Below are 25,859 nucleotides of genomic sequence, written 5' to 3' on the forward strand. Positions count from 1 at the left end.
CTACCTAATTCATATTTTCAATGAGATTCAAGAGATTGGTGCATCTGTGAAAAGGGAACAAATATGAGAGTGGGAAAGACTACTTTCAGAAGAAAAATATAATCACTGAATTAAAAAATTAATTTGAGACAGTGAACACAGCATGGATAATTCAGATAACAGTTAGTCAATGAAAAGAAAAACTCGAGAAATGTTTCTGGCAATTGGCTTGATATCTATCATATTAGATTGGAGTTGAACCGAATGCTTTATATACCATAAGAAAAATGCATATTACCAAAATTAATTTACAACATGAAAAGGAGGAGGAACGTTGCAACACACAAATGTCAGAAAAGACATATTAATATTCTTCTCACATAAAAAGTTCTTACAAGTCAATAAGAAAAAGGCAAAAGGACACAGTCATATATAAATATAAACAAATGGCAACATGCAAATGAAAACGTTCAACATAATTTCTAATACAATATGTGTATAATCTTTGTATCATATCTTTGAAATTTATAGCACTGGATGTTAATGTTAATAAACTGAAAAGTTTCATACAAGATTGATAAGACTGTAAATTGATTTTTAAAATTGTAGGACATTTTGGCAAACACTTTAATAATGCATATATGCTTAAAGCCATCAATTCCAGGCTTAGAAATTTATTAGGAAATTATCAAAGCTGGGCACAAAAGTTTTGCCACAATTATGTTTATTGCAGATTATTTTTAGGTGAAAAATGCAAGGTACCAAATAGTATGCACAGTAAGATTTCATTTTTGTTTCACTCTCTCTATATATAGGGTCAATAGTGGTTATGGACACTGGGAATCTGGGGTCTCTGAAATTCTCTGATTTCTTATATTTTTCTAATAATTATTCAATTAACAATAATGACTAACACTTACTGAGTGCTGCTTAGCAGACATTGGGCATCTCACTTATATTAACTAATTTGATACTGCAACAATCCTGTGACATAATTAAGACTATTATCTCCAAATGAGGAAACACAGCACAGAGAGGCTAAGCAACTTGCCAAGGGTACACAGCTAGGAAGTGGTACAGTAGAAATTCTAACCCAGGAACTCTGATTCCAAAGCATTAGTTTTTTGGTTTTTTGTTTTTTTTTGGTAATAAGACCAAAATGTGATTATTAATAATAACAAAAAGTTTTTTTAAAAAATGTAATATAACACTGATTTAAGATAATAGTTGTCTGTTCAGAAGGAGATACAAAAAAAGAATGAAATAGGAAAGAAAAAGAAAACTTTAGAAACAGAAACACCATAAGAAACATGGCAATTACAGCTATAAACATTAAAACATTTTCCTATGGAAAAAAGATCTTCAGATTCAGGATTATAAATCATCCTACTATAAAGACACATGCACATGCATGTTTACTGCAGCACTAGTTACAATAGCAAAGACTTGGAACCAACCCAAATGCCCATCAGTGATAGACTGGATAAATAAAATGTGGCACATATACACCATGGAATACTATGCAGCCGTAAAAAGGATGAGTTCATGTCCTTTGCAGGGATATGGATGAAGCTGGAAACCATCATTCTCAGCAAACTAACACAGAAACAGAAAGCCAAACACTGCATGTTCTCACTCATAAGTTGAACAATGAGAACACATGGATACAAGGAAGGGAATATCACACACTAGGGCCTGTTAGGGGGTGGGGGGCAAGGGGAGGGAGAGCATTAAGACAAATACCTAATGCATGCGGAGCTTAAAATCTAGATGACAGGCACAGCAAACCACCATGGCATATGTATACCTATGTAACAAACCTGCATGTTCTGCACATGTATCCCAGAACTTAAAGTAAAATTAAAAAAAAAAAAAAAAAAAAAAAGGCCGGGCATGGCAGCTCACGCCTGTAACCCCAGCACCACTTTGGGAAGCCAAGGTGGGCAGATCTGAGGTCAGGAGTTCGAGACCAGCCTGGCCAACATGGTGAAACCCCATCTGTACTAAAAATACAAAAATTAGATGGGTGTGGTGGCCCATGCCTGTAATCCCAGCTACTCAGGAGGCTGAGGCAGAAAAATCACTTGAATCCAGGAGGCAGAGTTGCAGTGAGCTGAGATTGTGCCACTGCACTCCAGCCTGGGCGATAGAGTGAGACTCTGTCTCGAAAAGAAAAAAAAAATCCAACAACGTGCCACTTGTTACACAGGACCAAAGGACTTAGAAAAATTAGACATAAAAGAATGGGAAAGAACCTACTAGGGAAAAGGGATCGACCACACCACAACCAGAGGACACATGCAAAGGTCAGTTCGATCTCATTAGTTCCTTGGCTCCCCATCTTCTTCAGAGTAGAAAACAAAGTCCTGACAAGGCCCACAGGATCCGCCAACCCTCTCCCCATATCCTCCCAGACCTAATCCTCCTCCACTCTCCCCTCATGGATCCAGCTCCAGCTACACGAGCCTCCTTACTGCTCTTCCAACTTGCAGGGTGCACTCCTGCCTCAGGGCCCTTGCGCTTGCCGTCCTCTCTGCCTAAGACAACCTCTCCCTAAGATATTCACACAGCTCACTCCTCACCTGCTTTAGATCTTTGCTCTATGTTACCTTTTCAGTGAGTCCTTTCCTGAGTTCCCTATAAAATCTGAATGTCCCCACTCCCCAAGATTCCTTGTCCCCATTTCTTGTTTACTTTTCTCTATGGCACTTATCAGCCTCAAACATGCCAGGTTTTACTACTTATTTTTGTTCATTTACAATTGTTTATTTTTCTTCAACTAGAAAGAAAACTCCATGAGGCCACGGAGTCTTGTCTGTTTTGCTCATTAGTGTCTCTTCAGCACAGCAGGTGCTCACTGTGTGTATTCAATGAATGAATGAATGCCAGCAACAAAGTAAAATTATAGAGAAAACGCATTAGCTGCAACAAAGATAACTTCATGTCGATATAATAAGACTTGTAGAGTTATGTGGTTAATAATATTGACATACACAGATAAGGCAAAAACTCCTAGAAATAAAAAGAATGTTTGTGAGTCATTTTGCCTGAAGAAACTTAATAAGCGCCACACATTTAGCTCAAGCAAACAAAAGGACAATATGAAGATATAAAAGATCTGGACCTTGGCTGGGCGTGGTGGCTCATACCTGTAATCCCAGCACTTTGGGAGGCCAAGGCAGGCGGATCACCTGAGGTTGGGAGTTCGTGACCAGCCTGACCAACATGGAGAAACGCCGTCTCTACTAAAAATACAAAATTAGCTGAGCATGGTGGCGCATGCCTGTAATCCCAGCTATTCAGGAGGCTGAGGTCGGAGAATCACTTGAACCCGGAAGGCGGAGGTTGTGGTGAGCTGAGATCACGCCATCACACTCTAGCCTGGGCAACAAGAGCAAAACTCCGCCTCAGAAAAAAAAAAAAGATCTGGAGCTTATAATACTTTGGAATGAATAAATGTATACCCTATACTCATGGACATAAAGATGACAACAACAGACACTAGGGACCATAGAGAGGAGAGGAGAGGGGAGGACAAGGGTTGAAAAACTAACTGTTGGGTACTATGCTCAGTACCCGGGTGACGGAATCATTCATACCCCAAACCTCAGCATCATGCAATATACCCAGGTAACAAATCTGTACATGTATCCCATGAATCTAAAATAAAAGTTGAAAAAAGGTTTATTCTTTCTTCACAAAAAAGTATACTCTACAAATAGTTAATATAATCTTTTTCTTGAGAGTCCACAGAACTTTTAACAACATTGAACAAATAATAAGCTATGCTGAAAGAAAAGGAAAGAAAATAGGAGGAAAAAAGAAAAGTGCACAGGCCATATTCTCTACCTTGAAAGCACTAAAACAGTAACTTAACATTAATAATAAAAAATTTAAACAAAAATCTAATTCTAGGGGTTAAAAAAATGCCTAAATTAAAGCATGTTAGAAAAGAAACTAAAAACTCAACTGCAGGCCCTCAAGGAAGTCGCAAAAGCCAGAACGTTAGCATATCAAAACTTAGAGGAAACATTTATTCCCTTAAATGCTTGTTCATTATTTTTGGCCAGGTACAGTGGTTCACATCTGTAATCCCAACACTTTGGGAGGCCGAAGTGAGAGGATGACCTGAGGTCAGGAGTTCGAGACCAGCCTGGCCAACATGGTGAAACCTTGTCTCTACTAAAAATACAAAAATTATCCGGGTGTGGTGGCAGGCACTTGTAATCCCAGCTACTCAAGAGGCTGAGACAGGAGAGTCACTTGAACTTGCAGAGATAGTGCCACTGCACTCCAGCCTGGGCATCAGAGCAAGACTCCGTCTCAAAACAAAAAACAAACAAACAAAAAAGCTATTTATTATTTTTAAAGAGTAGAGTCAGGCAAAAGAAGAAAAAATAAATTAGTAAAACATTCAACTGAAAGTCAAAGCCAAACACAAAATAAACCTATAGAAAAGGAGAAAACAAACAAAATTGATACATAAATCCCAGAGTTCATTCCTTGAAGAAAATAAATAAGTAAATAAAACAGATGAACGTCTGGAAAATCAAGGGGAAAGAAAGGAGACAGTATAAATAAACAAAATTAGAAACAAAGAGGAGGATTTGACAACAGATACAGGGCAGTTGGCCAAGAGGCAGACAGGGGGCCTGGGGCTAGTGCACCACATCTGGGAGCTTCCACAGCTGCATCTGTTGTTTCTGCCACACGATCTTCAATTACAGCACAACAGAAGAGTTAGTGGAGCCCATTCCCTTCTAAGTGATGAAACTGAGTTTCAGAAAGGGTGTGAGACTTACTCAAGATCACATAGTGTTCAAAGAATCCCAGGGGCAAGAATCCAAATGTCTAGGATCTGGTCCGTTTAGAGTCAAGACAGCATCGCAAATGTCTTGGCCGTAAATCTGAAGAGGATTTTTATCTGCAAAATCTGCAGAGGGCTTTTATTTTGGAAAAGTTCCCTTCCAACTATTATGTCATCAACTTCACAGCTATCCTAAGTGGTGGATGGAGGATAGGGGGTGTTGTAGTCAATCTGATGGGTGGCATACCTGCTGTGAAGGCTGTAGTACAGAGAGGTGAAGTGGCTCACCTGAGGTCACAAAGCATGCATCCAGTCAGGAAAGCCAAAATAAAATCCGAGCTGTCTACCCTCTAGCCTTCCACCTAACTGTGTATCAGGAGGCAGAATGGGATTTGTATATGCTTAGGCTCTGGCATCATAGAAACCTGGACCTGAACCCAGCACCGTTGCTTACAAGCTGTGTGTCCCTAATACACTGCTGAACTATTCTGATCCTTGGAAATGATGCTCTACCTGGAATAACTGGAGAATTAAATGATCACCTAAGTGTAAATGCAGTAATATTTTGGGCTTACTCCTGATACACTATCCCTATTCTTAAGCCATTTTTTTTCTTCCCTGCTTTCTGCCTTAGGGGAGTAGACAAGGCAGGCACTAGCCCAGGAAAAAGGATATGGCATGTGTGGGAGTTAAACCACTTTTGCAAAAATTATGACAGTAAGAGAAATATGACATAGAAAAGTTATGACAGTGTAAGAAATCGGACCTAACTAACTCCATCTGCTTCTAATCTCCAAACTGTCCTTGTCCATTCCTGGGCCTAGGCCAAGCTAACTATGGGAAGAATTTAGTTTCAGTTCAACTTCATTTTTTATTTGTATTTGTTTCTTTATTTACTTTGAGACAGGGTCTTTCTCTGTTGCCTAGGCTGGAGTGCGATGGCACAATCACAGCTCATTGCAGCCTCAACCTCCTGGGCCCAAGTGATCCTCCCACCTCAGGCTCCTGAGTGGCTGGGAGCACAGGTGCATGCTGCCATGCCTGGCTAAATTTTTGGTTGAGACAGGATCTCACTGTGTTGCCCACGCTGGTCTCTAACTCCCAAACTGAAGCAATTCTCCCACCTTGGCACTCCCAAAGTGCTGGGATTACAGATATGAGCCACCACACCTGGCCATTAGTTTAACTTTAAAACAAAGACGATAACAGCTCATTCCCAAAACTAACCGTCTCCTTGCTTGGGGACTAAAACTGCCTTTGTAAAACTAACATATTAGCCACAAAGTTAGAATTCTGGCTCCAGAGACATGTAGCCAGAGGTCACAAGATTCATGATCTCCCCAATTGCTCCTATAATGAAATCACTATTATCGACCTAAAATTGGTGTTTGAAATATTTTCCAGACTCTGCCTTCTGATGGACCAGCTGGTGCAACCCAGACCGGGAATCCATACAACGAAACTGGCTTACCTGGTCTTGTGATCCTCACCCAGGAACTGACTCAGCATGAGAAGACAGCTTTGACCCCCTATGACTTCACTCTCAACCCACCGATCAGCATTCCCCATTCCCTAGCCCCCCTTCTCACTAAACTATCCTTGAAAAACCCTAGTCTTTGAATTTTGGAGGAGGCTGATTTGAGTAATAAACTCCCATCCTTCCGCTTGGCTGGCACTGTGTTTATTAAACTCTTTCTCTGCTGAAATATTGCCGTCTCAGTGAATCAGCTCTAGATGAACTCATTGGGTGATTACAGGAGAATCCCCTCCCTTTGGGGCTTGGAGAACCTTGGGAAGAAGAAAGGACAGGTGGTGGGGAGAGGTGGGTTTCCCTCCTCCTCGGCTGGAATGCTGGCTAGAGACCTATCCATGCACCAGGCAACATCATTCCAGCAGCAGCAGAAGGAGCAGAAAAGACTTCTCAGGGGGAGGACTCAGGCAGGCTCCTGGCCCTCCCTGAACCAGGCCCAGCAGTGGCCTATGAGTGGGACAGAGAGGGTGCTGCATGGAGGGAACTCACAAGGAGAAGCAACAGACCAGGATCTCCAGCACAAAGCCAGAATGATGCCCCAAAGCTGGGTGGGACCAGTCCCACTTCAGTGAGCGCTGGTTTAGGAATGTAGGCTAAAAATAAAACCTTAAGGCCCCCCGCTGACAGAACAGACTCCCCTCCTCGGCCAAGAGGATCTAAGAAAAATCTGGAATTCTCAGCCATGAGAGAAAAGAGATTGGACACGTCTTGTTATACCCCCTCTCTTTTGGAGTTTAGATACAACAATAGACTGACATGAATGTTAAAATAGAGCTTATAAGACTGACAAAACAGACTCTTTGTGGCAATAAAATACCAGATTATAAACAGGACTAAGGCCAGGCCAGGCAAAGGTGAAGTCACACCGTAGGCAAGCCATCTTGCTGCACAGCATCCTCAACATTAAACATTCCTTTTTTTTTTTTCTTTTGAGATGGAGTCTCACTCTGTCACCCAGGCTGGAGTGCAGTGGCAGGATCTCAGCTCACTGCAACCTCTGCCTCCCACATCAAGCGATTCTCCTGGTCAGCCTCTAGAGTAGCTGAGATTACAGGCATGTGCCACCACACCTTGCTAATTTTTTGCATTTTTAGTAGAGACAGGGTTTCACCATGTTGGCCAGGCTGGTCTCAAACTCCTGACGTCAAAAGATTCACCTGGCTCGGCCTCCCAAAGTGCTGGGATTGCAGGCATGAGCCACCATGCTCGGCCAACATAAAATAGTTCTTTCTGCTAACTCCAAGTTTTAGCAAAGCCTTACTCTAACCAACTGCAAATTAAAGAATCTCCTATAACCCATAAGCCCCATTTAAAGCTATCCTGTCTTTTGGGCCCAAACCAATGTATAATCTCCATGTATTGATTTATGTCTTTGCCTGTAACTTCTGCCTCCCCAGAATGTGTAAAATCAAACTGTAATCTAACCACCTCAGAACCACTTATTCAAAGCTTCTTGGGTTTGTGTTTCCCCAGGCCACAGTCACTTATACTGACTCAGAATAAACTTCTTTAAAATATTTTACAGAGCTTGGTTTTGCTGTTAACAGGGACCAGTCAGAAAAGTGAAACAGTGAAGCTCAGAAAGTACCACATGGAGCATATAGAGTTCCTTCTCCTCGGGCACCAGGAGCTCACAAAAGTGCATGAGAAAGTCTAAGTCCATTATAGAAAAGAAAGAAGCTTTATTTTTTCTGCACACCTGATCAGCGCTGTGTAAAAGTGTGACTCCACGACATCTGGAAAAGCTCGACCCAGAGCCTGGCATCTATTAAGAGTCAATGAGTAGTAGCTATTGTTATTATAATTATTATGTCCTGTCACACTGATACCCCCTGAGGATCACGCATTCTTTCTCTTTAACCTCTTTAAGTTTGATTTAAAATGAGAATGAAACACCCACTGTGAGTAACTGATGTAGACCCTGCAAAGTCTACATGTTTGTTAGGAAAAAATATCCAAAGTTTGGGGAAAAAAGAAAACCAAAAAGATGACCGTGTGAACTTTTAATGTCATGCTAGAGCATTTTCTAATTAGCTATTTCTTTCCTCACAGTAATATTACTTTATTTAGTTTATTATTCGCCATCAAGTCAGCCCCAGATGGCATCCCTAGTCTGCAAAGATACATGTTAACTTTTAGAAAACTGAGGTGAAATCTTTGCCCAGGCTGGAGTGCAGTGGCACAATCTCAGCTCACTGCAACCCCTGCCTCCTGGGTTCAAGCGATTCTTCTGCCTCAGCCTCCCGAGTAGCTGAGAATACAGGCACCTGCCACCACGCCCAGCTAATTTTTGTATTTTTAGTAGAGACCCGGTTTCATTATGTTGGCCAGGCTGGTCTCAAACTCCTGACCTCAGGTGATCTGCCCGCCTCAGCTTCCGGAAGTGTTGGGATTACAGGTGTGAGCCACCATGCCTGGCCAAAATCTTTTTTTTTTTTTCATTCTAGTAGATAACCCCAAAGCTTATGATTCTATTGTCCTGTTTATCAGTTTTATATTTAACTGAACAAAGTTATTTCAGCATATCTTTTTCTACTGACTACACGAACATCAGTTTATCAAACCTTCTGTGGAATCATTCATTCATCCTGCTGCTTTTCTCCTTAGTGAGCTAAGGAAATCTTTGGCCAATGCCCATTAATGCCCATTATCTATCTTATGAGAACTATGTTTTCAACCATTTGTGAATTGTGCTTTAACACAACTCTTTTGGGGTACATTCTGTAAACCCAAAATAAAATTCTAAGCCTCCTAGTCATGTAAATGGACCCCTTCTGTCAGCCAAGGGCATTCCAAAGTTAACCTGAAAAACTTTCAGGCCATGATGAGAAGGGAGAGTCGGACGTGATGTCTCATTATATCCCCTTCCTTTTGGAATTCAGGAAAAGCCAACCAGCATTAACATCAACATAGACCTTAAGTCTGACAAGAAACAATTACAATCTAGTCTCTCTGAAGCCTGCTACCTGGAGGCTTCATCTTCATGATAAAACTTTGGTCTCCACAACTCCTTATGTAACCCAGACATTCCTTTCTATTGATAACAGCTCATTCAACCAATTGCCAACCAGAAAATTGTAAAATCTACCTGTGACCTGAAGCACCTCCCCGTCCCACTTTGAGTTGTCCTGCCTTTCCAGATTGAGCCAATGTAAATCTCACATGTATTGATTGATGTCTTATGTCTCCCTAAAATGCATAAAAGCAAGTTGTACCCCATCCACCTTAGGCCCATGTCATCAGGATCTCCTGAGTCTGTGTCACTGGCATATCCTTAACCTTGGCAAAATAAACTTTCTAAATTGATTGAAATCTGTCTCAGATACTTTTGGGTTCAAAACTCTCAGCTCCTGTCTTCTTCACATCTTCCATCATGTTGTCATTGATTTGTCATTTGCATAATTCCTTGTTCAATGTTTATCTCCCCACCCCACCCTCTGCCATAAGCTAAGCTCCATGAAGTCATGTCTGTCTTATACCTCCATGTGTTTCTAGTGACCAGCACCTACTGGACACTCAATATACGTTTCAAGAAAAGCCTAAGATAGGCTGGGCGCAGTGGCTCACGCCTGCAATCCCGGCACTTTGGGAGGCCAAGGCAGGCAGATCACAAGGTCAGGAGATTGAGACCATCCTGGCTAACATGGTGAAACCCCATCTCTACTAAAAATACAAAAAAATTAGCCAGGCGTGTTGGCGGACACTTGTAGTCCCAGCTACTCAGGAGGCTGAGGCAGGAGAATTGCTTGAACCCGGGAGGCAGAGGTTGCAGTGAGCCGAGATCATGCCACTGCACTCCAGCCTGGGTGACAGAGCAAGACTCCATCTCAAAAAAAAAAAAGAAAAGAAAAGAAAAAAAAAGCCTAAGATGAAATATGGAACCAAGACAAGGAAGTCATAAGGTGAACAATGGAAAGCAAAGGTGTGTGTGGTCCAAATGACACATCTTTTTCTGCTAAACCAGTTTGATTTTTATTTTCTTTCACTTGAAGCTGTAAAAGTCCTGAATGAGACAATTCAGATATGAGACAATTTATCTTAAAGAAGTAATAGCAGCCCAATTGCCACTTCTCTCAAAGTTATAGTGCCAGGCTGAGCTATTTCTTCTGACTCCTCGACTCAGTTAACTGTGAAACGGTTGCCAAGGGGGCTTACCCAGCCTCTCTGTTGGTGATATTGGAGGATATATATATTTTTATTTTTTTGCCATAGGAAGAGAGCAAAATAAAATCTTCAGGACAAAGGAGACATAGCAGCTGACTACGAAAACAACACCCCAGTACATCTGTGATCTGTGGCCAGCCTTGCTAAGGACTCCCAAGGAAGCGGCAGCTTCTCAGACACAATCTCACAGTGGGTTGCTCATATCTTTTAGGTGAAGTGTACAAGCCACTCTAGTGTGCACGGAGCCAGTCATGAAACTGTCTTTGCAGAAATTATAACAGGGAGAAACTGATGATGTCAGTGAAAGAGATTTGATCTAACCAACCCCCATCTTGCCTTTAACCTCCAAACTGCCCTTACTCTTTCCTGGGCTTGGGCCAAGTTACTTTTGGGACAAATTTAGTGTTTATTTTATTTTATTTTATTTTATTTTTTATTTTATTTTGAGATGGAGTCTTGCTCTGTCACCCAGGCTGGAGTGCAGTGGCATGATCTCGGCTCACTGCAACCTCCACCTCCCTGGTTCAAGTTATCCTCACATGCCATCACGCCCAGCTAATTTTTGTATTTTTAGTAGAGACAGAGTTTCACCATGTTGGCCAGGATGGTCTCGATCTCCTGACTTCATGATCCACCCACCTCGGCCTCCCAAAGTGCTGGGAATACAGGGGTGAGCCACCGCGCCCGGCCTAGTGTATATTTTAAATAATAATAGCCCTTGCCCCAAACTAAACTACCTTCATAAAGCTAATGAGAGACCACCAGGTTAGGAGGATGAGAGGAGCCTGAATTCTGCTAAGGGTAGACATAAAGGATTACCAGCCATTATTCCAGAGGTCACAAAATTTGCAACTTTCCCAATGACTCCCGCAGATAAGATCACTTAGATGACCGGCTTTTTGAGATGCCTCTTTAGGTTTTTTTGCATTTCTGGTAACCAATGGCTCCATCTCAACCAGACTGCCAACCTAACTTTGAAAGAAATTTGGTGTATATTTTAAATGATAACAGCCCTTTCCCAAAACTAAACTGCCTTTGTAAATGAAATCTTGCCAAGTTAGGGAATGAAGGGAGCCTGAATTCTGCTAAGATGTAGACATGGATTATTATCAGCCTTTATCCCAGAGCCCACAACACTTCCAACTTCCCCAGTTACTCCTGCAGATAACATCACTACGGTAGAACCTGAGATTGGCCTTTTGAGATGTCTTTTCAGGCTTTTGCCTTTCTGACAACCAGACTGCCCCACCTGGACCTGCCAACTAGTCCTGTGGCCCCACCCAGAAGTGGACTCAGTGCACGAGGACCATTTTTCACACCCCTATTACTGCATCCCCAAACAGTCAGCAGCACCCATTCCCTAGCCACCCTACTCCTCGCCAAACTATGTTTGAAAAGCCCTAGCTTCCAAATTTTCAGGGAGGCTGATTTGAGTCATAAAAAACTCTGTTCTCCCATTTAGCTGGCTCTACGTGTGTAAAACTCTTTCCCCATTGCAATTCTCCCATCTTGATAAATTGGCTCTGTCTGGGCAGCAGGCACAAAGAAGCCACTGGGCAGTTACAGTCTCATCATGTAGTTTAGTAAAGTGGCCCAGATGTAATAAAATAGGGAGTGGTGAGGACAGTGACAAATAGAAAATCCATGTCCTGTCTAAAGGGGGCATTAACTATTCAACTGCTCTCATTTGTTGCCTTCTAGCCCCAGATTTTTAAAATACTAGAACTAATTCCCTCCCTCCCCCGTCCCTCCTTCCCTTCCTCCCTTCCTCCTTCCTTCCTTCCTTCCTTCCTTCCTTCCTTCTCTCTGTCTCTCTTTCTTTCTTTTTTCTCACTCTGTCACCCAGGCTGGAGTGCAGTGGCTCAATCTCTGACCACCTTGCTCACTACAACCTCTACCTCCAGGGTTCAAGTGATCCTCCCATGTCAGCCTCCCGAGTAGCTGGAACTACAGGCACACACCACCATGCCCAGCTAATTTTTCATGTTTTTGGTAGAGATGGGGTTTCACCATGTTGCCCAGACTGGTCTTAAACTACTGAGCTCAAGTGATCCACCTGCCTCAGCCTCCCAGAGTGCTGGGACTACAGGTGTGAGACACCAGGCCTGGCCTCTTTCTTTTTTGTTTTTAGTACAAGGACCAAACAAAACATATCTGCGAGGCAGATCCAATCAACCAGACTTCACTTTGGGACTCTGTTTTAGTATTTCAATTTTTGGAGAAAAAGGAAAACATACTTGACCCCGTGTTTGTTGGAGCAAGCTGTATGGTAGCTTTCAAAGCAAAATCTTACTTACCAGCCATCAACACTGGCTTTCTGAAGTTCAGAAATCCCAAAGGACAAAGATCCCATGAAGTCATTCCTGCTGGTCAAATCCCAATCCCAAATCTCTACTGACAGTCTTCTGTCTTTGTCCGATTCTTTCAGCTGACTGCATAGAGAAAAAGAAAAGACATCAGTGGAGGTTGTAGTAATTTCTCAAGCAGAAGAATTGTACAACAGGACAAGACCTGGAGGTAGAAATTTTTAAAGACTACAAGCTGCTGAAAGAAACATATTCAGTTTCCATCCCAGGCTAGTTCTCCAGGGAGTGAGAGCTTTTTCTGTTTGACAGCCTGTGGCTTAAACAGGCAGAGGCCTTAGATTGGCTATGACAAGAACAGTTCTAACTACTTTTGTTATCTTATGTCTTAATAGCGTTCAGGATATTCAGGAATTCCTATTGCCTATAAGAAATACAGATATCGGCCGGGCACGGTGGCTCACGCTTGTAATCCCAGCACTTTGAGAGGCCGCGGCGGGCGGATCACGAAGTCAGGAGATCGAGACCAAGGAGAAACCCCGTCTCTACTAAAAAATACAAAAGATTAGCCGGGCGTGGTGGCGGGCGCCTGTAGTCCCAGCTACTCGGAGAGGCTGAGGCAGGAGAACGGCATGAACCCGGGAGGCGGAGCTTGCAGTGAGCCGAGATTGCACTACTGCACTCCAGCCTGGGTGACAGAGCGAGACTCCGTCTCAAAAAAAAAAAAAAAGAAATACAGATATCAATTGCATAATTGGGTGTGTACGTGTGTATATCTGCACACAGGTGGGTTGAGAATGAGGCTGAGGAAATGCATGGAGAAAAATCCTGGGGAAATTGTCCCTTCTGAGACATGTCCTTGACTGAGGCTGAGAAGGGGCCCAGCTTTGCCCTGAGAGAGGGAAGAGGAGACAGGACAAGGAACTGTGCTTCTAGCTGGTGGCTAAAAAAGTATGACCTCTAAAGTCAGACTGCCAGAAGCTGAATCCCACTCCACCCCATATTTGCTATGGGACTTTGGGCATACTCTTTAACCTCTATAAGCCCTATTGCTACACTGGGAATAAAATGAGCCGATGAAGTCGGATCACTTAACTCAGTGTTTGTCACACATCACATATGCTCAGTGAATTGGCTGTTATAACCAACTCCTGATCCCTAGATGTATAAGAAAGAGACTCCCAGATTCCTGGAGCCCTGGCCAGGGAAGACCCTCAAGGGAGGCTGGTGGAGATGTCCCAGAAGGCTGCAGGCCAAGCATCATCCATAAACCCAACTCTAGAGAGGCTGTCACCACACCCTGTAGGTTATGTCCCCCTGTTTGCTGGGCCCCATCATTTCTCCCACAACTTGCCTTCACTTAGCAACACATCACACAATTTCCTATCCTACCCACTCCCCCACACCACAGGCATTCTCATCTCTATTAAAAAAATAGCTCTAATTTTTTTTCTTGGCTCACAATACAAAATTGCAGATGGAAGAGAAGGGAGGGAAAGAGAGGAATGAGGGAGGGAGAAGACAGAAAAGGAGGGAGGTAGGGAAGGAAGGAAACAGACGCTAAGGGAGGAAGAGCTCCCTGATCTCAGGTGGCCCATAACCCAACCTCCACCCCCATGCTTACTGTAGTCATTTCCACTTACAATCTAAATGTCTCGTTCCACTCGGGGTTGAGGGAGCATTTGATGGTTTTGGTCTTCTGTTTGCTCTCACTTTTGGGATCAGGAATCAGTTTCAGTTTTACGTAGGGATCTGACAGGCCATTGGGGTCCATAGGTACAAGGTTTTTAGCATCTCTTACTGAAAAAGAAAAAGCAGTTTTTGCATTAATACTGTCCAACATGTTTAAGCACCAAGCAGTGACGGCTGCAGAACTTGTGGAAGGTTCTTTGGCATCACACTTGTTTAGTGAGAAATTTAATTTTATTAACGTCCACAGCTGAAGCAGCACACAAAATGAGATGGGCTATAAGATGTCAACTCTGTTCTGTGTTGGTTAAAAATGGATTTCTGACTTTCACACTGCTCTTCCCATACCAAGATTAACTTCTAAGCTTATTTTCCACAAAGCCCACAGGAAAGGCTGGCTTCTTTCGTTTAGCATAATGTTTCCGAAGTTCACCACACTATAGCATGTATCAGCACTTCATTTTTTTGCATGACTGAATAATATTCCATCATATAGATATCCCACATTTTGTTTATCCATTCAGCAGTTGATCCACAGTTGGGTTGTTTCCACTTTTTGGCTGTTGTGAATACCGCTGCTATGAACATTTGTGTACCCCAACACAAAAGGTCACATATTGTATGATTCCATTTACATGAAACATCCCAAACAGGTAAATCCATAGAGACAGAAAGTAGACTACTATTAATAGTTGCCAGGGGCTGGAGGGAAAGGGAAATGGGGAGTGACTGCTTAATGAGTACAGGGTTTCTTTTGGAGGTGACAAAAATTTCTGAGAACTAGATAGAGATGATGGGTGTCCAACACTGTGAATATTCTATAAATGTCACTGAACTGTACATTTAAAAACAGTTAATGGTTAATTTTATGTTAGATTAATTTTACCTCCATTCAAAAAGAAAAAGCTAAAGAAAGGAAGAATTACCCTCTAAACCAAGGTACACCTATTATCCATGTATCACCCATAACCAGCACCCAGACAGCCCATAGAGAGAAGGCTGGAACAATGTCAGCAGCATTAGAGCTTAGCTCCACTCTGACTCCAGAACACCCAGGTAAAGGAGGCTATAAGGCTAACATGGTGAAACCCTGTCTCTACTAAAAACACAAAAAAATTTGCCAGGCGTGGTGGTGGGCACCTGTGGTCCCAGCTACTTGGGAGGCTGAGGCAGGAGAATGGCATGAACCCAGGAGGCAGAGCTTGCAGTGAGCTGAGATCATGCCACTGCACTCCAGCCTGGGCGACAGAGTAAGACTCCATCAAAAAATAATAATAATAATAATAAGATGAACTTAGAGGAGAAAAGGAGGCAGGGAATCAGCAGTGAAGATGCAACTGGCCATAGAAAGGATGAGGGAGACTAAATCATCAGCTTGGAGAAACAGGAAGTAGTTAATTAGGAATCAATTCAGAAACCAGTAATGCAGGTAGTCAATGGACTAGAAAATGAGAATTGTATAGCTCTTAAGGATACAATGTCAATCATCTCACTTACAGTAGAACAATCCACAGTAATACATTCAATCCAAATTGACTCTAACTCTCTGCTAAAAGGTGAATACACAATGACTCCTATCAGGAATGCAAAGATGGTTCAACCTTAGGAAATCTATTTTCAATATATTCATCATATTTACAGATCAAAGAAGAAAACCATAAGACCATTGCAGTTATCTAGAAACAGCAGAGAATTTTCTTAACAGGATAAAGCCTATCTGAAATAACAGCACCATGGTTCATGATAAATGCAATTCCATTAAAGTAAGGAATAAGACAAAGATACCCATTACCATAGCCATTATTTAATACATTTTTTCTCATGTTCCATAAGTGCAGTAAGAAATAAAGAGTTACCATCTAAACCAAGATGCACCTATTATCCATGTATCACCCATAACCTGCACCCAGACAGCCCATAGGGAAAAGGCTGGAAAAATATCCACAGCACAAATAAAACCAGAAATTTTGTAAATTCAAGATGACAAGAAAAACAGATTAGAAGAAAGAATATTGGAAAGTAGGAGAGAAAGCACCCCCTCACTTCCTGCAACCTTTGCTCACCCCCAATCATAGTCATCTCCTACCATGGTCACGCTCTAGAGCCTATTATCCCAGAAATTATACCACTTTCTCAATCTCAGTTTCAAGTACCCTACTATCTTATACCAATTTCTATTTTTCCAGTTCATTAGCTCTATTATTCTACTGCATAAATCTTCCCCTATTTGTCAGTCCATTCTCCACCAATCAGTCCCTTGAACCCAACACACTCTCTTGATCTCCCTATGCCCTCTTGCTTTTACTCCATTCATCCCCAGCTTCAATTTTATAGTGAATTTTAGCTACGCCTTTGGAAAGACCCTCAACTCCCTTGCCCCTCTTTCTTTTTATTTTACTTATCTCACAATACCCCAGCCCTACTTAAATTCAAATACCTGTCCTTTCTTACTCTGTCCTTTTCCTGCACTCAAACAGCTGACCATTGCTGGAAAAAAAATAAGACTGACTTCCCTAAAATGATACAGCTAGTAAGGGGTTGAGACCGAATAAATGAGATGGGAGAAGCATTGAATCGGCTACCACGATGCAAGCTGTAACTTATTCTGTGCTGACATTTTTTCTGCACTCTAGCAATGTGGCACTGTCTTCTATTTTTCCACAGGCTGAATTAATCTCCCATCTCAGCTTGCAAGCTGCATCTCATTTTTACACCAAAAGCAAGATGTTGACCTTGATCAGTTAAGTTCAACAAGCAAGTCCCTACTAAGTGCCAAGCATTCTGCTAGGCCCTGGGGATATAGGGGACACAATAAAATGTTAATCTTGTCCCCAAGACAGACCATATAGTGTCATGGACACAGGGCTATAAGATCCCAGGGTCCGCACCTTACCAAGCAGTTACTTCACACATATGAACCTCAATTTCTTGATCAATAGAATAGGTTGTTACAAGAGTAAAATTGGATAAAGAATATACATGTTTAGCACAGAACCTGGAACTTAGAAAATACTCAATAAATGTTAACTGCCACATATTACTGCTATTTCATTATTATTCTTATTCATATTCAGTGCCCTCTTTCACTACGTTTTTGGTGTGTGTGTGTGTGTGTGTGTGTGTGTGTGTGTGTGTGTGAGAGAGAGAGAGAGAGAGAGAGACAAAGTCTCACTCTGTCACCCAGGCTGGAGTGCAGTGGCATGATCATGGCTCACTGCAGCCTCGACCTCCCGGGCTCAAGTGATCCTCCTACCTCAGCCTTCCAAGTAGCTGGGACTACAGGTGCTTGCCAACCTATGCCTAATTAATTTTTTAAAAAATTTTTGTAGAGGTGGGGGTCTCTCTATGTTGCCCAGACTGGTTTCAAACTCCTGGATGCAAATGATCCTCCGTCCTTGGTCTCCCAAAGTGCTAGGATTACAAGTGTGAGCCACCATGCCTTGCCTATTTGTCTATTTTTATTATGAAGACTTAACCATTTCCAAATGTACTGACATCAAATGGAACCATTTGTGGTTTCCTTCTTAACAATGCATTCGATGTTTACTTGAACCCTTCCATAGGAGAGCTTCTTAAACCTTACTGTGCATAAAAATTACTCAGAGGACTCATGATACACATATATCTGGCACCCACCCCCACAGATAGATTCTGATTCCCTAAGTCTGCAGTGAAACCTGTCCATATGCTTTTCTAACACATTTCCATGTGATGCTGATGCTGCCAGTCTGTAAGACACACATTAAGTAACATTGTTCTGGAGAATAATAATTTCTCAAAATACCCATGCATTTTCCCCATAGAATATAATATCCAACTGTTACTTTCATTTCTTGAGCCTTCCAAGAAAAATAACATGTACCAGTTTCTAGGCTGGGATCTTGGAGTGACACATCTATCACATAGTGAGCTGCACACACACAGGATTGAGACACTCAGAAGCGCCAGAAGCTTGTCTGTCTGGTTGATTGGCAACACAGAGGCAAGAAGAAACAGCTCATCTTTCTTCTCCCTGGCAAGGCCACTCCCCCTCCTCCGCCCCAGTCTTGTGAACTGACACCACAAGGATAGTCACTGGAAAAAGATCTTCTATCATAAGCTTAAGGAATTTACAGCTCTTTTAGAGTGCTCTTTGCTGGACAAGAGTGTTGTATTTTGAAGCTGTCAATCTCAAGACTCGTGGTTTAACAGTAATTTTTTTTTTTTTTTTTGACACAGGGTCTCGCTGGAGTGCAGTGGCGCGATCACGGCTCACTGCAGCCTTGATCTCCCAGGATCAGGAGATGCTACCACCTCAGCCCCCTGAATAGCTGGGACTACAGGCATGTGCCACTACACCCAGCTAACTTCTAAAAAATTTTTGTAGAGATGGAGTCTCACTATGTTACCCAGGCTGGTGTCAAACTCCTGGCCACGAGTGATCCTCCTGCTTCGGCCTCCCAAAGTGCTGGGATTACAGGTGTGAGCCACTGTGTGCAGCCAAGAATGACCTTTTCTTGGGAATCTAATCATTGCAGAGCCAAACATTATTCACTGAGGCACGACTCCACCTCTTCCCTCACCTTTATAGGTCCTTTCTTCTACTTTTGTCCTTTGAAGCTTATTCTCTACCAAAGGGGCCAAAACATTCTGTGCAACGGAATGCTGTGGAATGCATCCTGAGACTGCTGGCATTCACATCTCCAAGAGCTCTGGCTACTAAAACCATCTATCATGAGCAGTTGACAGTAGCTGCAGGCTAAGATCCAAAGGGCTGTCCCTCCTGAAGCGTTTCAAAGTTGAGTCGTGTTTCCCAGCAGCAAGAGAGCCGCATATGTATCGCGGAAGCAAATCTCTCTAGACCACACTTGGCGAGACCGACTTTGATTTTTCTTGATAAATGTTTCTTTACTATCTTTGTTGAAACCCAGCCAGCCCAGATGGTACCAAATGCTTCACACAAAGCAGAAATAGCAAACGTCCCCACTGGTGGAAGTTTGCTAAGTGTACAGGAGAAGCATGTCCTGGTCCAGAGAACACTGCTTGCCCTGGGCATGGGCTCTGGGTGCAGGGTGAGGTCTGCCTGTTTCTGTCTAAGGGTCTTTGGAGCAAGTGAGGCCTCTGCATTCTGGTCCAAGTTCCCTAAGACAGCACTGAATCCATAAAAAGATAGCATGCATGTTAACTATTTTTCCAAGAATTGTTCTTCATCAAGAACTTCCTTAATTGTTTTTTCTTTCTAAGAAGATACAATTATCTGTCAGAAAACTCGCAATAATTGTGCTGCTTTCATATCCCGATCCCACATTATGTGAATCAGGAGCATCTCTTATTTAACTCCTTTTGAAGGAACTTTCCTCAATATTATGAGTCTTGCTTTGTCCTCACTGTGTGTCCTCAAAACAGTAATTCATTCCAATGAAGGATTTATTAAGGAAAAAAAAGAATATTAATCCAAAGTAATATCCACTAACATTCAGCCTGAGGATGTGTGCAATTATAAAAGTAGGAAATAGCCTGAGTGCCCACCAATGGGGGAAGCAGTAAATAATTTATGGCACATTCATACTGTGACGTACTCTGCCCATGCTGATAACATTGGGCTATCTATATGCAGAAACGTGTTGAAAAAAGCAAGATGAAGCATGTTGAAAAAAGAAAATGAGGGCAATATAATGCCTCTTTGTTTAAGAAAAAAGTGTGAAGGCATTAGTGGTTCAATTAGTGAAATCCGGAGCTGAACTGTCAGATAATAGCATTGGGTCAATGTTGCATTTCCTCATTTGAATAAATGTACTAAGAATATTTTTGTTCTTGGGAAATGCAAACTGAAGTATTTCGGGATAAGTGGAAACCATGACCCCAACTTACTCTCAGATGTATCAGAAAAAAAATGTGCACATATATAAAAATACATTAGTAGAGAAAATGCTAAACCAAATGGGGCAAAATATAAACAATTAGTACATCGGGCAAAGAGTATACAGAAATTTCTTTTATTGTTATTGCAATTTTCTGTCATTTTGAGATTATGTCAGAATAAAAAAATTTTAAAGGCTCTCCAAATATTTAAAAGAAAGGTACAGTAAAATGCATTTTCTACAAGGTCATATATGAATGTAAATATATAGAAAAGAGTCTGAAAAGATATACCCAAAATTGATTTAAAATAATTTCCACCTTTGAGGAACAGGTATAGGAACCTGATTTGAGGTTTGTGAATAAAGATTTTAGCTTTATCCATCACATTTTAAATTTCTGACAAAGAGAATGTATTCTTGTATTAATTGTGTTATTAAAACAATTTACAAATTCAGTTGTGCTTTGACAGTTTCCAAGAATCTATTGCCCTGGCTTTCAGATACCCCATCCTGTTCCTCCAAAGAGTTTATAGGGCAATTGGATCTGCAGGGTGATACTTAAAAACTTTTGGTTTGCATCACAGAACCCAGAAAATGAGCTCCGTGGTGAATAACACACAGATCCAGGATAAGCTCATTGAGGTCAGCTGGACATCCTCAGCACATGCCCTAACCAGGATTGGAGAGAGAGACTAAACAGGTGAATCATTTCAGAGCCATCAACCTATTTTCACTGTCCTGCCCTGCCCTTCTCCTGTTTCAGTTATCTGTTGGTGGCTGACAGTTTACCTGGTCCTTTGCTTGAACCCCCCTGCCCTGCCATACCTTCCTAAGTTGGAAGCTTCTTTAGCCCTTTGCTCTACAATCTAGATTTGTGTCCCATCGACTGCTGTTTACTTATTACTTCTTCTAACCCTGGGGGTTTCTGACCCCAAGGTTCTCTGATGCTGTGGCTTTTATGAGCCCTGGAATCCCTCAGAATCCCCTTCCTAGCCTCTGTAACTGGCCATGCTGTATAATCTTCACCTGATAGGCTCTGACTGCAAAACCAACAAACGTGGGGTCTTTGGGCAGCCCACATCCAGCATCAAAGTCCTCCTGAGCACATCGTGGTCCCAAAGGCTCCTAGAACAGCTGGCTTCCCGTCATTGCTGGCAGTGGTACAGTTATCACACATCTAATTATCTGTGTTAAGACAGACTTCCAGCTGGGACTGTCATGGTGTCTGTCAGGGAGAGAGCCTGTCAAGCCACAGCTAGTGAAACAATGGTGGAGAGCTAGCGTGGTGAATCAGGAACTAAGTTAGCAATGGCTAGACTTCAGAGTCAGGCAGACACAGCTGTCGGTTCTACCTCTGCCATGACTCTCACTAACTGGGTGATCTTACTCGGATGGCTTCTCTGAGCCTTTGTCTCTCCACCCCCAAATTCTCACAAACCTACAGACAACTCAAATGGGCCCTTGGATAATAGTGGGGGTGACCATCCATCCCAGTTTGCCCAGAGTAACCTCAATTTAGAACTGTTGTCCTCTCACTCTTAAGAGAGTCCAAATTTTAACAATAAATTATATGACTACCCTAATGATAGAGGATAATAATGTCAAAGTGGAATGTAAGGCACATGGCAGAGGCTCAACAAATGTTGATTTCCTTTCTCCTTTCAGAGAATTTAGGCCAAATTATGTAACAATCAAGATAAATTCCAGGGCTAAAAGAGTATCCCTCCAATGTGATTTTCATACAAATGAATCTTGGAGGAGGTCTGAGAATAATAGATGACGTGAAGTCAAATGTATCATCCATTCTTCTTATGACCTCCTCTCCAATCCAATCCAGGCATTTGGAGTTTCACCTGATATGGCATAGCCTCTGAACTCTCCAGTGACAGTTTATCCTTTTATGTCTCTACTCCCTTTACCTGGCTTTTTTTTTTTTTTTTTTTTTTTTCATTTCATCAAACCCTCCAATTCCTCAACTGTTTCCTTTCCTCTGGTCCATCAGTGCATTGCTACGGTTTTACTTCCTCCCTACCCATTCCCATATGGAAAAGCCATTCAATCGCTTCTGACCAGTGGCTTAAATGTCCTTACCTTCCTGTCTCTTCAACATCCTGTGTGCATACCCTCAACCATGAGTGAAATTTGCTCTAGAGAGTGTCCCCAGGGGAAAGTGTCACACACAGGGGCTTCATGCCACTATATACCCATGAGCTCCAACCACAGCAAGGTCCCGCACACTGCTTGTCAACCCTATTGGGTGTCCCTTGTTAATTTCCCATTCCTTAAAGAAGCAATTTCAAGATTTCAATTCTTGAGGCTCCCATCTGATTCCTACCTCCATCTCACTCATCCATTGATCTTTGGTATTATATGTTTTTGTCATTAATTTCTAGTTCTGTTCTTTTTTATTGGAAAATGTGGGCTGAGCAATTTCTGGGGGCATTTTGGAAGGAATTTAATGAGGTTTCCTTAACAAGTTAATATATCACTAATTTTGTGAATACTAGGGAAAAAATGTAATTCTTTCATTGAAGGGTTCAGGATTCAAGACAGAGAGGTATTTTATATTCACTCTAATTATATTATTTAAATTATCTATATCCATTTTCTTAACCTCTTTTATCTGTCCAAGACTGACAAAGTGTGTTTTTAAGGCCCTTCTATTATGGTATTTCCGTAAATTTCTCCTTTTATTTCTAGTTTTTGCTTTATGCATTTTGACCCTAGGTTCATGATTACTTTTTATCCCCAGACTTTACTTACCATAAATAAAAGACTCATTTTATATAGTATATTATATATTTGTCTTGAACTCTACTTTGAATACAGTATAGATGTTTTTCCATTTGCTCTGGTCTTTTATCTAGGAATATCTGATACTCATTTAACCATGGATAAATGCTATTTGTTCTCTACATCTGTCATTTATTTAGTGGTTATATTTATTTATTTGTCCCTTTCCCCTGCCATCCCCATTGGGAGCACTCCTTGAGCTTGTTTCCATATTACTTATTACATTTTCTGCAGTAGGCACTCCTCTATCTACTGCTTCTACACACTTTGATCTAGTCTACTGTTTTAAATTACTTTTTAGTATCATAACATGACAACCTTCTTGCTTCTGCATTCCTCTTATCCAGTTCCCTCCTGATCTTGGACTATTGCCTTCTTTTCTCTCTCTTCTCTCTGTCTGTGTGTACATGTGTCTTTTATCAGCTTATTTTCTGCCTATAACATTTATTTTATGTGTTTAATTACATGCAGTAAAATTGACTTTTTGGTGCACAGTCTTGTGCAAAAATTTATGTTTTAATGCATGTATAGATTCATGTAACCATCACACAATCAGAATACAGAAGAGTTCTAGCACCTCGGAAAAATTCCTCATACTTCTCCTCTACAGTCACATCCTCTTCTCATCCTCAGTCCCTGGAAACTACCGATCTGTTTCTCATCACTACAGTTTTATCTTTTCAAGAATAATACCTAAATGGAATCATACAGCAAGAAAACCTTCTGAGATTGATTTCTCTTTCTTGACAAAGGGCCTTTGAGGGTCATCCATGTTGTTGTGTATATGAACAGTTAATTCTTTTTTATTGCAGAGTAGTATTTTATTGTATGGATGTATCAAGGTTTATCTATTCAGCTGTTAAATAATATTTGAGTGGTCTTCAAATTTTAGTGATTACAAATAGAGCTGATATACTCATGGGTTCTTGTGTGAGCATAAAGTTTCATTTCTTTAAGATAAATAACTAGGAGTGGGATCATTCAGTTACATGCCTTTGCTTAGCTTTATAAGAAGCTGCCACAGTTTCCCAGAGCGGCTGTACCATTTTGCATTCCCACAGTGATGAATGAGAGTTCCTCTTGTTCTGCATACTCATTAGCACACCATATTGACAGTATTTATCATTATCATCATTATTTTAGCCACTCTAGTAAGTGTGCAATGGTACTTCATTGTGGTTTTAATTTGCATTTCTCTAATTTCTAGTGATATTGAATATCTTTCCATGAATGTATTGGCCATCCTTGTATTATCTTTGGTAAAGTGTTTGTTCAGGTTTTTAGATTACATTTTAAGTAAGGCTGTCTTCAGACGAATGAGTCTGAGAGTTCTGATACAATGAGTTGGATACAAGTCCTTTGTCAGATATGTGATTTGCAAATATGTTCTTCCAGTTTATAGTTCGTTTTTTGCAAAACAAAAGTTTTTAAACTTTAATAAAGTACAGTTTACCACTTTTTTTTTCTTTTATGGGTCACGTTTTTAAGTGTCACGTCTAAGAACTCTTTGTATAACTACAGGTCATAAAGATTTTCTCCTGTGTTTTCTGAAATTTTATACCTTTATATTTTGCTCCATGACCCATTTTGAGTTAATTCTTGCAAGAGGTGTGAGATGGAGGTCAAGGTTCATTTTGTTTTCATATAAATGTCTAATCACTCCAACATCATTTGTTAAAAGACTATCCTTTTTCCATTTCATTGTTTTTGCACTTTTGTTGGAAATCAATAGGCCGTATTTGTGTGGGTCTATTTCTGGATTCTCTATTGTGTTCCAACGGCTTATGTATCTATCCTGTCACCAATATCACATTTGATTACTGAAGCTTTATATAGTAAGTCTTAAGATTGGGTACAGTAATTCTTCCAACTTCATTCTTCATCTTAAGAATTGTTTTGGCCATTCTGGATTCACTGCCCTTCTATATAAGTTTTAGAATCACTGTGTCCAAATCTACAAAAAATCCTGCTGGGATTTTGACTTCAATTTCATTAAGTCTACAAATCAATCTGTAAGACTTGCTGTCTTCACTCTGCTGAGTCTTCCAATCCATGAACATGGGTTATCTCTTCATTTATTTAGGCATTCTTTGATTTCTTTCAGTGTTTTGGAATTTTTAGCATATAGATTCTAGACATGTATTGTTAGATTTATACCTAAATATTTCCTTTGTTTTGGAGCTGCTGTAAGTATTATTTTTTAAATTTTTGGTTTCTAGTTGTTAATATATAGAAATACAATTGATTTTTGTGTGTTGACCTTGTATGCTGCAACCTAGCTAAACTCACTCATTATTTCTAGTAATTTCTTGGTAGATTCCTGTGGATTTTCTACATAAACAATACTGTTTTCTGTGTACAGAAACAATTTTGCTTTTTTTCCTTTCCATTCCGTATGGTTTTTATTTTTTATTTTATTATTACTTTTTTGAGACAGAGTCTTGCTCTGTCACCCAGGCTGGAGTGCAGTGGTGCAATCTCAGCTCACTGCAACCTCCGTCTCCCAGGTTCAAGCAATTCTCCTGCCAACTCCCGAGTGGGTGAGACTACAAGCATCTGCTACCAGGCCCGGCTAATTTTTGTGTTTTTAGTAGATGTGGGGTTTCACCATGTTGGCCAGGCTGGTCTCGAACTCCTGACCTCAGATAATCCACCCACCTCAGGCTCCCAAAGTGCTGGGATTACAGGTGTGAGCCACCGAGCCGAGCCCCATATGCCTTTAAAAAAGTTTTTTGTTTTATTGTGCTGGTTAT

General features: G+C 41.3%; 1 protein-coding gene across 2 annotated transcripts in view; it reads right to left on the minus strand.

Moving 5' to 3' along the window:
• Positions 1-25,859, minus strand: part of PRKCB (protein kinase C beta) — a 385,488-nt gene that overhangs the window by 111,885 nt on the left and 247,744 nt on the right. For both annotated transcript variants that reach the window (XM_003261670.3, XM_004087390.3), the window contains exons 6-7: positions 14,428-14,584; positions 12,779-12,913 (exon numbers count right to left, since the gene is read on the minus strand). In XM_003261670.3, the coding sequence (XP_003261718.1) occupies positions 12,779-12,913; positions 14,428-14,584 (292 nt within the window). The remainder of the gene's footprint in view (positions 1-12,778; positions 12,914-14,427; positions 14,585-25,859) is intronic.

Source organism: Nomascus leucogenys, chromosome 2 (assembly GCF_006542625.1).
Source record: "Nomascus leucogenys isolate Asia chromosome 2, Asia_NLE_v1, whole genome shotgun sequence".
Lineage (NCBI taxonomy): Eukaryota > Metazoa > Chordata > Mammalia > Primates > Hylobatidae > Nomascus > Nomascus leucogenys.